This window comes from Alligator sinensis, unplaced genomic scaffold, assembly GCF_000455745.1.
Source record: "Alligator sinensis unplaced genomic scaffold, ASM45574v1 scaffold1621_1, whole genome shotgun sequence".
NCBI lineage: Eukaryota > Metazoa > Chordata > Crocodylia > Alligatoridae > Alligator > Alligator sinensis.
This window is the reverse complement of record NW_005843006.1, coordinates 26,614-42,621: the sequence shown is the minus strand read 5'-3', so window position 1 is coordinate 42,621 and position 16,008 is coordinate 26,614. Positions and strand designations below refer to the sequence as shown.

At 40.1% G+C, this 16,008-nt stretch overlaps 1 protein-coding gene across 1 annotated transcript in view; it reads right to left on the bottom strand.

Annotated features, from left to right (window-relative positions):
* The window catches only part of DENND1B (DENN domain containing 1B), a gene marked incomplete at its 5' end in the record, with an annotated part of 194,116 nt that extends 178,527 nt beyond the window's left edge, over nt 1-15,589 (bottom strand). Inside the window, one exon of the mRNA XM_006036702.3 lies at nt 15,546-15,589. Coding sequence (XP_006036764.1) covers nt 15,546-15,589 — 44 coding nt within the window. The remainder of the gene's footprint in view (nt 1-15,545) is intronic.
* Nucleotides 15,590-16,008: the final 419 nt, after the last annotated feature.

Below are 16,008 nucleotides of genomic sequence, written 5' to 3'. Positions count from 1 at the left end.
GGACTCGGGAGGGAGAAGACTATGAACTGTAAAAAAGAGTTTATTAATAATCTCCCATATGACTTGCAATGACCAGAGCTTAAGGGCCTAATGAGAAAGAAAGTTGGTGTTTAATAGGCTGGAGGGAAGTCCAATGGTTGTGGTAACAGTAAAAAGCAAGGAATATGTGAAAAAAGCAATTCTCATTATGAACAAATATGACCCGGGTGAAAATTCTCTGAACAATAAAAAGGGTTTTAAAAGGGAGTCCTATCCCCTCTGAAGCACGACACCTCTCCCTTACTGGAGTAACAGGAAATAAGGGCCCTTGCACTGTGTCACCTAATCCACAGATGCATCTGATATGGTGGCCAAAGCACTGGTAGCAGACAGTCTAGAGTAAAATTCCCACAGACTACCCGTGCTGGCAAAGAAACAATGTTTTCCCTAGTGTAAACAAAACTTTCCTTTGTCTCCTCAGTAGTGACTGAATACATACAGGAAAACACTTGACTAAATTAATTCATTCTTGTTTGTCTAGTATAGGGGGGTTGTCAACTGGGGGTACATGTATCCCCACAGGTACTTGGAAAGGGACTACGGGGTATACACGGGGGGGGGGACTTGGAAAGGGGCTAAGGGGTACGCGCAGGTGGGTGGGGACGGAGCGCTACCACCCACCACCCCATGCCGCCACCTTCCAGGAGCAGGGCCAGAGGAGGGCAAGGGCAGTGGCTCCCCTCTGCAGGCCACAAAGGCGCTGCCCAGCCAGCTGGATGTGGGGCAGTTGGGGGGGGCTCGCATGCAGCAGCTGCTGCTGTCATCCACCACCCCGTGCCACCGTCACATGCAAGCTCTGACCCCACTCTGCGTCCAGCCCCTGCTGGACCACCACCCCCTGCTCTGCAGCTGGCCACTGTTGCCAGCCCCTCCCCCCAAATCCACCAGAAGTGAACCCAGAAGGGGTACACTCCTTAAAGAAGTTTGAAAACCCCTGGTCTAGTAGTTGAGTTTGTAATGTTTCTAAACTAATTTAAGGATCTTTTAGATTAAAGGCTTGAGGTACAATCATAGAAAAACAGGACTGGAAAAGACCCCAAGACATCATCTAGGTCAGGTGTTGGCAACTTTTAGAAGTGACAGACCAAATTAGAATCACAGAATCATAGAAAGTTAGGTTTGGAAGGGACCTCAGGAGGTCATCTTGTCCAACCCCCTGCTCAAAGCAGGACCATCCCCAACTAGATCATTCCACCCAAGGCTTTGTCTAGCCCAGTTTTGAAAACCTCCAAGGATGGAGCTTCCACCACCTCTCTGGGTAACCCATTCTAGTGTTTTATTACCCGCCTAGTGAGGGTAAATTCTTCCTAATATCTAACCTAAACTTCCTTTGCTGCAACTTGAGGCTGCTGCTCCTTGTTCTGTCCTCTGCCACCACTGAGAACTGTCCAGCTCTATCATCTTTCCTCATAAGTCAAGTCCCTCAGCTCCCTTACTTGTCACCCTCTGCTAGAATCTCCAATTTGTCTCTCTCAATGTGGTGGAGTGCCCAAATCTGAACACAGTACTCCAGATTTGGCCTCACCAGTGCTGAATAGAAGGGAATAATCACTTCCCTTGACCTGCTGGCAACACACCTACCAATGCAGCCCAGTATGCCATCAGCCTTCTTGGTAACAAGGGCATACTGCTGGCACATATTCAACTTATTGTCCACTGTAATCCCCAGGTCTTTTGCTGCAGAGCTGCTGCCCAGCCAATCAGCCCCTAGCCTGTACTGGTACATGAGATTGCTACATCCTAAGTGCAGGACTTTGTACTTGCCCTTCTTGAGCCTCATGAGATTTCTTTTGGCTCAACCTCCAGTTTGTCTCAGTCACTCTAAATCATAGCCCTACCCTCCAGCATATATACTACTCCCCCCAGCTTGGTGTCATCTGCAAACTTGCTGAGGGTACACTCTATGCCATCTTCCAGGTCGTTGATGAAGACATTGAACAAAACCAACCCCAGGACCGACCCCTGGGGCACTCCACTTGATACCAGCTACCAACTAGACACCAAGCCATTGATTACTACTCTTTGGGCCCAATGCTTCAACCAGTTTTCTACCCACCTTACAGTCCATTCATCCAGCCCATACTTCCTTAGCTTGCCTACGAGAATGCTGTGGGAGACAGAATCAAAAGTCTTGCTAAAAATAAGGTACACCAGATCCACTGGTCTCCCTGCATCCACAGAGCCAGTCACCTCGTCCTAAAAGGCAATCAGGTTAGTCAGGCATGACTTGCCCTGGTGAATCCATGCTGACTGTTCCTAATCACCTTTTTCTCCTCCACATGGATTCCTTGAGAATATGCTCCATGATTTTTCCAGGAACTGAGGTGAGGCTGACTGGTCTATAATTCCCTGGATCCTCCTTCCCATTCTTAAACATGGACACTATGATTGCCCTTTTCCAATCATCCAGAACCTTTCCTGATTGCCATGAGTTTTCAAAGACGATGGCCAATGGCTCTGCAATCACCTCAGCCAACTCCCTCAGCATCTTTGGGTGCATCCCATCAGGCCACATGGATTGGTACATGTCCAGCTTTTCTAAATAGTCCCTAACCTGTTATTTCAGCACTGAGGGCTGCTCACCTCCTCCTCAGACTGTGCTGCCCAGTGCAGTAGTTTGGGAGCTGACCTTGCCTGTGAAGACTAAGGCAAAAAAGGCATTGAGCACTTCAGTCTTTTCTGCATCCTCTGTCACTGGGTTGCCTCCCCCATTCAGTAAGGAACCCACACTTTCCCTGATTCTCCCCTTGCCACTGACATACTTGTAGAAACCCTTCTTGTTAGCCTTTATGTCCCTTGCTAGCTGCAACTCCAATTGCACTTTGGCCTTCCTGACTTCATCCCTGAATGCCCAAGCAATGCTCTTATATTCTTCCCTACTTATCTGTCCAAGTTTCCACTTCTTATAAGCTTCCTTTTTGTGATTTAGTTTACTTAAGAGTTCCCTGCTAAGCCAAGTTGGTCTTCTGCCATACTTGCTAGCCTTCCTGCACATTGGGATAGTTTGTTCCTGCATTCTCAGTAAGGCTTCTTTGAAGTACAGCCAGCTCTCCTGGACTCCTCTCCCTCTCAGTCTGGCTTCCCAGGGGATCCTGCCTATGAGTTTCCTGAGTAAGTCAAAGTCTGCTTTTCTGAAGTCCAGGGTCCTTACTCTGCTGCTCTCCATCCTTCCTTTCCTCAGGATCCTGAACTCTATCATCTTGTGGTCACTGCTGCCCAAGTTGCCATCTACTACTGCATTCCCCACCTATTCTTCCCTGTTTGTGAGCAGCAGGTCAAGAAAAGCATGGCCTCTAGTTGGCCACTCCAGCACTTGTACCAGAAAGTTGTCCCCAACACTCTCCAAAAACTTCCTGCATTGCCTGCACACTGCTGTATTGCCCTCCCAGAAGATGTCAGGGTGATGGAACCAGGGCCTGTGATCAGGAAACTTCTGCTAGCTGTTTGAAGAAAGCCTCATCTACCACTTCCACCTGGTCTGGTGGTCTATAGCAGACCCCCACCACAACAGCACCTTTGTTGCTCTCCCTTCTAACTCTAACCCCCAGACTCTCAACAGACCTATCTCCAGTTTCAAACTGGAGCTCTGAGCAATCATATGGCTCTTTTACATAAGGTGCAACTCCTCCTCTTCTCCTTTGCCTGTCCCTCCTGAACAGTTTGTACTCATCCATGACAGTGCTCCAGTCATGCAAGCTATCCCACCAAGTCTCTTTCAATCACATCATAGTTCCATGACTGTGCAAGGACTTCCAATTCTTCTTGCTTGTTTCCCAGGCTCTGTGCATTTGTGTACAGGCACCTGAGGTAACTGTCCTGATTTCTCAGGAAGTATGAGAGCACCTCCTCTGTTGCCCACTCCTGCTTGCTCTTCCTCCAAGTCTCCCACTTCCCCACTTACCTCAGGGCTTTGGTCTCCATCCCCCAGCAAACCTAATTTAAAGTCCTCCTCACTTTTAGCAATTAACAGAGCTCAGTCCCTTAAAGGGAGATACCACCTGCAACACAGCTGCTGTTGTTGTTCCCACCCCACTCTTGACCTGCTGCCAAATTGCCAACCTCCCTTTGCACCAAATTGCTGCCAATGTCCTGGGTTTGCAGACCGGATGTAATTGCTTGGCAGGCCAGATCAAGGCTATGAATCATAGGTTACTGATTCCTGATCTAGTCCAACCCCCTGGTTCATGGCAGGATTGTCCCTGACTAATCCATTCTAGTAAAATGTTTGTCTGATCTACTTCTAAAAGCTTCCAAGGATTGAGATTCCACAACATTTCTAGGCAACCTGTTAACAATGTTTAATCACTCCTGTAGTGAGAATTTTTTTTTACTAGTATCCAACCTATATTTCCCCTCTTGCAATTTAAGATCCCTATTTCTTATTCTATTCCCTGTAACTACTGAGAATATTCCACCACAATCTCTTTATAACTACCTTCAGGTAGACTAAATAATTCCAAATCTTCCAGCCTTTTCTTACAATGGAAAATCCTACATCCTAGGTTTTTAATCATTATTGACACTCTCTGATGAACTCATTCCAACTTGTCTTTGAGGACATAATAATGAATGTCTTTGAGGACATATTAATGAATTTAATTTTCTAAATATTCAAAACTGTACCTAGAAGCAATTATTTCAGTCTAAAGACTGACTAAAAGTGGCATCAAACAAGTCCATGTTTTTGCAGGCTCCTTGATTTTCAAACCAAAACTGCTTCGGTTTAGAAATGCTTTTTCCTCATTTTCCTGGAATCTGAAACTCAAGCTGGACTCTTTCTTTTCTCATATGTTATCAGCAATAAAGAACCTTGCAGGCAGTCCTCGGACTTGCAACACAATTGGTTCCTGAAAACCATGTCTTAAGTTGAAATGTTGCAACTCGGATCTAATTTTCCCATAGGAAACAATATTATAAATGGGAAACTAGTTCCTGAACCAAGGCCTGATACCCTATTTTCACCAAAAATAACTCAGAATGTTGTACTCAGTCAATTATAGATGTCTAATATAGCTACATTAATGTATTTATATTGTAAATAGCATCATATTGATTTGGAAGGACTTCTTTGAGGTGACTTTGCTGTACTTTTTGAAGGGCTCTTGGTTGGACTTTCTGAAGGGTTCTTCGCTGGAATCTTCTCAGGATCTTGGCTGCAGGTTTTCTGGAGTCTCGTCTGCTTTCTTAAAGAAAGTGTCCCAGGAAGTTTGGACAGATGTTCTCCAGGGAGATAGGCAACGCAGCGAACTTGATTGCTGGTGTGGCGTGGCATTGGATCAAACGTAGTAAAGTCAAAATTGATATCAAAGTTGAAACAGGGTATCAATTTTTAAATGTTGTTAGTGTGAAACATTGTAATTCAAAATGTTGTAAGTCGAGGACTGCCTGTACTTAACTATTCTCTTGATAACCTACAACAAAATCCAGTCGAGTTCCTCCTACCTGTACTTATTCTGCAAAGGGCAGGAACAATACATCTTTTTCTTTTTAATTCCATAAAGGTGATTACTTTTAATATTCTGAGAAACAGGTCATTAAAATATGCTGGTTTCACAGGTAAGTATACTATGTTTAACAGTAGCAATATTCTGCAAAAGTGACTGTTACACAGTGGTGCTCTTGGTTTAACACTAATAAAAACAATTTAGGGAACAGCCAGAATCACATACCTTGAAAATACATGTTTTAGACCTTGTAGCATCATTTTAGTAGTAATTAGTCATGAAACATTTTAATAATCTAAAGTAGAAAGTTCATTTTTATAACTAAACTAGAATCTAAAATTTAAAATGCTGCTTTCATCATCCCTAGCACTTCATACATATTAAAACTATTTGAAATAAATACAAACATGTTTATTTTTCTCTTTGCATCAAAATGACAAACTAGAACTAATTTGCTCTTAATGAGCCATGCTCATCATTCCATCTGAGATTTTTAAAAGTATTTAGTAGATGAAGTAAAAATTTCACAATACCCATATAAAGTCTGATTTTGCTCTAGAACCACCTGTGTACTCTTGGGATCCTGGGGGCCTCCCAGGGCTGCTGCTGCTGCAGTGATCCTGCCTGGCAGAGCCTGGGCAGCAGCCGCAGTGTGGCTCTTGGTGGCCCGGCTCTGCTTTTCAGCAGCTCATGCTGCCCAAGCATGCACGGCTCCATTTTCTTTTTCCTGCCATTTTTTTTTTATCCCTGGATAACCATGGAAAAAACCAAACAAACAGAGCAGTGCACACTTGGGCAGCACACCCTTACAGTGCTGAGAACACCAAACTGTGCGGTATGTGGCACTGCAAATACGTTTGCAGTGCCACATACCTCATGACCACACTCATCTTGATGCATCCATACGGTTCAAATTAAGCCAAAGAGAATGGATAGCACACAACTGAAACAGGACTCAATCCAAAAGAAAAAAGAAATCAAGAGAACTCAAAAGGGAAAGCAAGTGTTTGGGATGTAGGAACAGGATAAGTAATATTTCTCCAGTGGAGAAGATCAACAGCTAAAAGAGTTCTAGTTATGCAGTCATTGAGATAATAGATTTTTGACAACTAACAAACCAATTCAAGGCTGCTTTGAAGCATTACCAGAACAAAGGTCATCATTTTTATCATAAAATGTATGACGTTACACACAAATAGGTGAAACATACTTGGTTGGACAGTAAAATGCAGTAAAATGCACTTGGTTGTAAAAAAAGCTATTTCTAATTACCTCTCACAGACAGTGCACGTTATGTAAAATATTATAGCACAACTTATCTAGAATCAAACAACTTAATTAAAATCATTAAATTATACCATGGCAACTGGAAACCCATGTTCTCCAACACAAAATACAGCTATCATATCTGATGTTGGAAAATGACATGAAGCAAAGGTAAGAAGATCACCAAGTAAGAACAGAAAGGAAGACATTTCATGAGTGTAATTTAAAACCTGTAACACTTTCCTCTGACTGAAACAGAAATGGCTTGATGACCCTCATAAAAAACAATGGTAGACAAAGCGTTTCTATCAATGGGGACAGACACAGGCATTTATCATACAGTATAAGTGAAACAGACACACGGCATTCAACTCTACTACAGTAAATTACTTGAATCCAGGGTAAAGTTACCCCTTGAAAAATATGCTGCAACTTTCTTATGTAGAGCAGTTACTTTGTGGAACACATCATGTTGCTTGGAGGAGTAAGCAGAGAAGAGATCTCAGCAGCTGGACTGCAAACTGTAGCTGACTGCAGTGTGAAGGAAGCAGGACTTGCCAGCACACAGTGACACCAGAGACAGCAAACTTGACAGCTAACAGGGGAGTTTGAATAGGACCTGACTTGAGCAAAAAGCCATGGATGACTGTGAGTGCTGGTGAATAGGAAAGCCTGTCTGGCTGGAGATTAGTAAGAACCATTTCACTATGAGGGAAGTCAAGCATTGGAATAAGCTACCTAGACAAGGTATGGAATATCTCCATCCTGGAAATTTTCAAGAGCAAGTTAGACAGATACTTGGCTGGGACACTTTGGTCAGAGATGATCCTGCCTTGGGCAGGTGACTGGTCTGGACTACATGATTTGGTGAGATCTCTTCCAGCCCTACTTTCCTATGATCTTGTATGTCCCCTCCCCTAGTCGATTTCATTCTGAGACAGTTATTTGCTCAATGTAAACTGGCTCTTCTGCCACCTAGTGGCCGAGCACTGGGCAGTACCTTCTACCGGCAGCTTGCCTGGGAGAGCTCATGTGTCTGCTGCTCAAAGTAGGGCAGACATCCACCAATCCAGGACACCAAACATTTAGCCAAACAAAAATATAATTTTCTAAATTGAACAGTGCTTCAATTCTTTCTTGATTTAATTCTATTATTTGAATTCTTAGATTACTTATTTTAGACCAAGGATGTCGCCAACGTGCGACGTGTCATAAGTGGCGCACACAGCCTCTGTGTGGCATATGGCAGGTCAGGGAGGAAGCAGACAACACACTGGCAGATAGGACAGGAAGCAGAAAGCAGAGCAGTAGATTTGGCAGGGAGCACAAGGTAAAAAGCAGAAATCAGAACAACAGATTGGGCAAGGGAAGGGGATCCAAGCGGTCCTTGGCGAAAGCACAGGGCTAATTTGGGGCATGCTTGCCAGACAGTTTGGCCCCCACCTGTCATAGACAATTAATGACTTATCTTAGATAAAAAATATAATACTTTTTTCATAGGGGAAGGAAGGAATCAAGCATCCAGGATACACAGCCTTTCACAGTACCTTGGAAATAATTTGGAAGTTGTTAGTAGACCCAAGGAAGGGTACTTGATGCCTGGACTGTGCAACAGCTTTCCTAATCATATAGTTGATCCAATTGAAGCAGCATTTCCCAAACTTTGGATACCCGGGACACACTTTTTTATGGATTAAAATTGATAGCACAACTTCATTCTTACATCGAAAAGAGAGGTTTATGTTTGTGTGTGTACACATACACACACACACACACTTTTTTTTCAAAACATATAATATGTGCCATTTCTTTGCCAGAGGAAATCATACCAGTGTTGAGATGTACTGTTAAAAAATTACACCAAACATAGAAGATATTGAAATTCACCATGAATAATTATATTCTGTTACATTAAGCACTGTATTGGGGATCGGGACTCCTTTCATTCTGATTCCTGCTTTGCTGCCAACTTGCTGCAGGAAATCATGGAATGTCTCTGTGCTAGTGTCTGTAAAAAAAAAAAAAAAAAAAAAAAGTAACACCTGCCTCACAGGCATGTTATCTTAGTGTATCCTATCTCTTAGATGTGTTGTGAGGATTAATCAATCAGATTCTGTAAAGTGCAGCATAAGTGGTAAGTATAATTATCTCATTGATTGATGTGTAAAAGGAAATTATTCCCTCTAAGAAAAAATTAAACAACTTTTCACTTTAGCAACATTCAGAATAGTAATGCTGAACCAATGGCATGTTTGCTCAAAATGGTAGGCTATAGCCATAGGGCATGCGACCATGTCCTATAGGTCCATAGGGCATGGGACCTCAGGAAAGGCTGACCCAGAGCTAGATTGCCAATAAGCAAGCAAGAGATGGAGAGGACTTCATCCACTGTCGAATATCACGGGAGACATATCTAATTAGGATACTCATGCAGGATAGCCTAAAGCTGGGACAGACACAACAAATGATGAAAATAAAAGTTATATAATGAAGACTAAAAGGAGAGGACGAACTAAACAAGAAAAATATAGTGGAAAAATAAAATACTAAGAAGAAAACAGCAGATGATGCAGTGATGTGGGGAAACAAGTTTAAAAAAATACTGGATAACTGTTGTTGGTCCTCTTGCCAAAATAATAATGGGAACGCTTTCCCACAACTGGTCTGACACACAACAATGAACTAAATATTTTCATACATTTCCCTTTGGTTTGGAACATTACTGACAGCTGTAGAAAAAGGCCAAACCACCAACAGTTTTTTTAGACTGAAATGACTCATGCTGTATCTGTAAGATAGTCAGATATCTAAGTTAATACTGTACTTGCTTGAACAAATAAGAAAAAAACATTTCTATAAAATGTCTCTGATATTATATCTGTATGATAAAAATGGTTAATATATGCATACAGTCTATTAAAATGCACATAATTTATTTGACTCAAAATGAAAACATATCTACCAAGTAATTCCATTCATCTGCCCCTTTTTCACCCAGCCTTAAGATATACAAATGCATGCCTTTTCACCAGAGCACAGCAGCTGGGAATGAAAAGAAAAGTATTCAAATGATCATTTTCACATCATATTCCATCGTCTTTTCACCAGCTTCTCCTCAGTCTTTCCTTGAGCCCCATTCTATTACAAGAGAGCTGCTTTTTAGATCAATTCATATTTCCATAATCCACACTGCTGTTTCTCCCTCTTCTCCCCAGGGTAGACTAACCCCTACATCCAGAACTATGGCTTACAACTGTCATTAAGACCTATAACAATAACAAGATAACAAAGCAGCTTGTAGAGATGAGACTAGCTGGTACCATATGCTGATCAAGTTCAAAAATTTTAACTCATAGAAAAGCTCTAAAAAACAAAACCAGCACAATCCTGACAATAAGTATGTTTCATGTCGCCACCTGTCTCAAAAAACAGCAAGAAAAAAAATCCTTATTTTAAAACATCAGAAATTTTTGTATTATGGGGAAAAGCTGCTCTAATATAAATGGTTTATTGTGTGTTTTGGAATGAGTAAAGGAAAGAATAAAAATGGCTTAGATTGTATCTTAGAGCATTTTAAATCCTGAATGTTAAAGAGGTCTCAGTGGCCTCTTATTCATTTAAAATGTTTAGAGCAACTAACTGCCCTATAACAAATTTTCTAAAATACAAAGCAAATCTTTATCATATATAACCCGACGTATCAACTTGCTCACATTTGTCGAATGTTTTAGAATGCTCATTAATATGTTGCTATTCCGTTAGCTGCAATTTGTGCATGAAGGAACAGCATTTGTTACACGCACTAGAGTTCTTAATTATTCTAGAGTTCCACTTTGCTTAATAAAAAGTATATGCTTTTCAGCCATAAAAGAAGTTGGAGTATCAGCCAAATCACAAATCATGATCTACGTTAACCTGAACAGGGCTTACTAGGAAGCTATAGTCTGAATTGGACCATCCATCTCCCTGGAAGTTGCAGAAGACTTGAAACCCCTAAAGATCCCTAACTATGCAGAAAAGAAAAACTCTTAAAGGGTACGTGTGTACCAATATGTCTCTATGTAACTTCACTCATCAACTGTGCTACCAAAATGCAAAGTGCTCCTTGGGAAGGCACCAGCTGCTGAATGGACCACAGTAGCCAGCTGAAAGCACAGGAGTGTCTCCGTGCATTTTCTGTCAGCAGCTGGGGTCAGAAGCTTTCCTCTACTTGGCAGACTTGGAGTAACTCTGCTAGATGAAAGCACAGTTCTGCTATTGCAGAACAGCTTTGAATGTGAAACACTCAGTCTTCTCAGCAGAACCTTGCAGGGTAGGCTAGATAAAACACTTAGATCAAAATACTTTCGAGGTCAAGCATACCTGCATAAGACATTCTCTCTCAAATCTCTAATGACAGATATTCCCTCAAGTAACAACACTATAAAGGTGCACCTCATAATAGTAGCAACAATATCAAAAATCCTTCATTTATACTGGTTAACAAAATACTTTACATTTGTCATCGTTGATCCAGTAATGCATTTAAGCATGTGCTTAACCTTTCAGTACAAGGCATCCCATTAACTGCAAGGAAACTTGAGTATTCCAAGGTAAACCAAGCCAGAACTCTTCATATTTTACAGGATATAGCCCTTACAGAAAACATCTTATACCAAGGGTGCTCAACCCCTGGCTTGCAGGCCAAATTGGCACATGGAGACATAACATCCTGCCCACTGGGCTCCCCATAGGTTGGAAAATTTGGGGGTAAGGGAGCAGTGGCCTACCCTCCCCAACTGCTAAATTTCCCAGCCCCTTGCGACCATTTTTGGAAAGTGGGACTGAGCTCCTGCCAAGCGGCTGTGCTGAGCTGGGCCATGGCCAGGCAACTTAGCTGTGCCTTGTTGCTGTCATGAGCTGTTTCTGGGTGGCCAGGCCAGGCACAGGCTGTTGTCATTCAGCTGGGCTGACCCTAAACCATTGCTATATGGCCATTGCCAAGTAGCCAGCCTGGGCTGGGCCCCCACTATGCTGCGCTTGCATGCCAAACCCACACAGTCTGTGGGCCAGTTTGGGCCAGATCTAGGCCACAGATGGACATGGCACCAGCCACTTGGCCCACAAGGCAAAAAAGGTTGGGCACTACTGTCTTATACCACTGAAATCAGGCTTTACTCAATTGGTTCAAAATAGAAAAGTGATTTGGGCTCAATACTATCAATTCATCGAAGACTGCGGCTCAAAGAGCGACTGCAGTATAAAATGAAAAAAGTTGTTGTAAGAAACAGGATGGCCAATACTAGAAGGAATATTATAATTCCTTTGTATAAATCAGTCACATAATCACAGAATCAATGCTGACACCTCCTCTGAAATACTATGTGTATTACTAGTTATCCCACTGAATACTCTCACATAAAAAGAGCCTGAAAAGACAATTACCCACTTGAAAATAAATAAAGGAGGACATGATGAAAAAAATGTAATGAATCATCTACAGAGGGCAGATCAAGAACTCCTTTTCTCACTCTCTCAACAGTGGAATCAGATGATGATCAAAATAATTAAAGGAGGACAGACTGAAAAAGAAACTGAAATAATTTTGCATACAATGCATAATTAGACTGTGGAATTTATTTCTAAATGAAGTGAATCAGGCCAAGAACTCAGTGAAGATTCAAACAGGGATTAGACATATATATGAATAACAAAAGTATCCAGAGTCATTATAATCATGGGGAAGCAATATTAAAATCCAACCCTAAGAGACATACTAGGAAGAGACCTAGTGTGAGGGACAAATTACCCTACTTTGGCCTACTGCTGGGTTTTTAACAACTCCCTTTTATGCTTCTGGTATCAGCCATTGCAGGAGACAGAGCACTCACAGACTAGATGGGCCTAAAGTCTTATTCATTATGAAAACCCCAAGGTCTGAAAATGGGCAGGAATGAAGAATCTAGCTTTAATACTTCCCATCCAGTTAATTTTAGAAGCCATTTGAATAAACAGCAAAAGGATTTTTTCCTGAGATGGATTTTCTTATTCTATTAATTTCTCCTATATATGTAAAAATACAAATATTCAAAATTGTGAGTAATATCAATATCTGAAATGTTTTTAAAAAACCACATTCTACATCATCCTCTTGGTATTTGGCAGAATAGCAACAATAAACACTTGTCAACTCTTTAATTAGTGCATCCGTGACATAAGCAATGTAAACACTACCATTATTTGTCTCTCAATAAAAAAAAAAGCAATGCTGTTGTTTCTAATGCTCCTACAGGAAACAGAACTGTAAGTCCCAGAATGGCCTGCAGGAAGCTCTTCCTTCACCAGGAGGAATTGTAATGTTCTGAGGCTATGGATGAAGAATTTACAGTAATTCTTAGAGTTTAAGAGACATCCAGGACTAAAGCTGCTTTGGGAGAAGTTAGGTGTGAAAACCTGGTCACATAGAAGTCAGCAGGAGATTTACCACTGATTTCAACAGAACCAGACAGTAGCCAGTACCAGCAAAATTACTAGGGCTCAAGGCTAACTATACCACAACATTAAAAAATATCCTATTTTTTTCTGTGACAGGCACATTTTTTTCACTTGTTGGTTTTCATTTTTCTAAGCTATTGCATTTTTCAAGAATTAGTGGGGGGGGGCACTTTTTCTGAAAAGTATGTTTTATTTAAAGTAGTAATTTTTAATGTATTTTCTATAGGTTTTTTTTTTATTTAAAAATGAGCTTCGGATAAAAGCAAAACTGAAATTAAGTTCTACCCTAGCTATAAATTACCTTGTAAATATTTTACATATGTAACATTTAAAACTTAATTCAGAACAAAATCATAGTGATTAAGATTCCGTTGGCAAAAACGGGACAAAATCTGTAATCCTTTGTCCATTCAATTTAATACTCGTTTTATACATTAAAAGTGCTGGCATATATGTTCAAACTACAAATCCACAATATAGTATTTTCTGATTATTTGCTGTATCTACATCAATATGAGTTTGTAGAGGTAATCAGACAAACTGAGCTGGCCCCACTCAGTTCAAGTATCCACAGGCTGTTTCTGGTCATTGCAGTATGTGCTCAGGTCCACTCTAAATGGTCTATTATGCTTAATTGCTGGACTTGGGCCAGCATATAAAAGGAGAGACTGGTGAAAGCTTCATTTTCAAGGGTGGTGCTGAGCAGCAGGAGACAATATACACACGCTCCAAGTCCCTGGGGCTTGATCCACTTCACTGAGTTTAATGTTTCCAATGATTTTTTAATATTATTTATTCTTTATAGTCCCAGTATTCCACTCACAGTTTCAGACTTTGCATGAAAGAAGACTAAAACTTGGCTTTTTCGTATGAAAACTGACATTTTTCCATTTCAGGTCTTTTACGCAAAATACTCATTTCCCCACATTTCGGGGAAAATGAGCCAAAATGAACACTGGAAGTTACTTTTGCTTTTGCTTTGTAGATTAGCTATAGCCATCGCATCTCTGCGTGTTACCACCTACTCTTCAGTGGGCCTCCTCTGCTAATCATATTTTACCAGCAGCTGCTCACTGAGTAACCTTTAACATACTAATTAAGAGCCCTTTCACACATAATTTTTGACCCACTTTGAGTGACCTCTCCTTAAAACATCAGAATTTAAATTAGAATGGAGACAACTATTCTTACCTAAGAAAAATATTATCAAAACTTGCAGGATGTATGGTTACGAAGAAATCATGGAACACTTTGTTCATATTCCATTTATTATGACCTTAGAAGCTGCAGAACTTTTTCACTATTACTACTCCCTAGCCAGATATCCCACATTTTGTATGTGTATACATATGCCCTTAATCATAAGTCACCGTACACCTATCTTTATAGAATCTTGCATTATTGATTTCAACCCATTTCTCTAATTTAACAAGATTTACAAGAATATTTCCAAGTATCTACTGGGGTGACACTATGGATGAAGAACTAATTTGACTCAATGTGGATATATAAGAGAGCAAAACAAGGTGTTCATTCTAATTTTTTCTATGAAATGTGATTATTTAAATTCCCTTTATACATATAAAATGGTTTTGGAAGAATAACAGACCTAAACAAAAGCAAAATATACCAGGACACTTAAAAATAAAATATTCTATCTAAAACAGAATAACTAATTAAATAAACTTATTATTCATGTATTAAGTACTGACATATTCCTTTAAATATAATGGACTAAGCTTACCTATGAGAATAAATTATAGTAAAAAAAAATAGTGCTTCGATGTCTGCATAGTCAGCAGGTTTATCCCATCATCTGTTATGTGCAAAACATTTGTTTTACAAAGCAAAGAACTACTGTAATACATTTCTAAAGCAATATAAAATTTAAGCCACAAACTATGTTGGCAACATAATTCATAAAGGTTCTGGTTCTAAAAGTAGATGTCACGCTGTTTAAGGTTTGGATTTACTACAAAAATTCTTAACTAAAATTAATTATAAAGCTGTGTTTAAAAATGCATCTTGTTTTAAAGCTTAACCATCATAAAAGCTAATTACATTTTTAAGAAAACCTCATAAAATGCATTATTTTAAAAAAAATTACAAATATGAAATCAATGAAGAATAATGCTGTATGCTGAATATTTCTTCAAAACTACTATTGCATATTCCTGTCACAAAATACATTCTAATTACCAATCCATCAATTGGTGAAGACTTCCTCACTGATATCATTAGCATCTGCCTTTCTACAGTTGAATAGGAGGGCGTTTTTATTATTATTCTAACATAAAAAAAGTTCAATCTCATGTTTCCAACCTGGTCTCCAAAGTCCTCCGGGAACTTCCATAGTACCACTGGATCTGTAAATAATTGACAGACAGCATTAATCAGAGGCAAAGGAACACAGTATTACAGTCAGAGTACATTAATATTAAAGAGAGGGTCAGCTTAGCTTCAAGCTTTCAGGCAAGTATAAAAATGTTTCTCAAAACTAAAGGAAGATACTGGATTATTAAAAAGTCTCTTATTTCATATTTATGAAACCACATATGTGTTTTTACATAAAAACAGTAAGTTACAACATACTCAAATATTTTCACATTTAAGTTTTCTTTTTAACCTTTGCATACTTCCATTTTTTGTTTGTTTGTTTGTTTGCATTGTTAAGGAATCAATCTAATATTCAAATTTTCAGTTCAGTTAAAGCATTGAGTGACAAAAGCCATTTTACAATCCATGCAACACAGGCAATGCGACTACTGCTGATAAAATGAAAAGT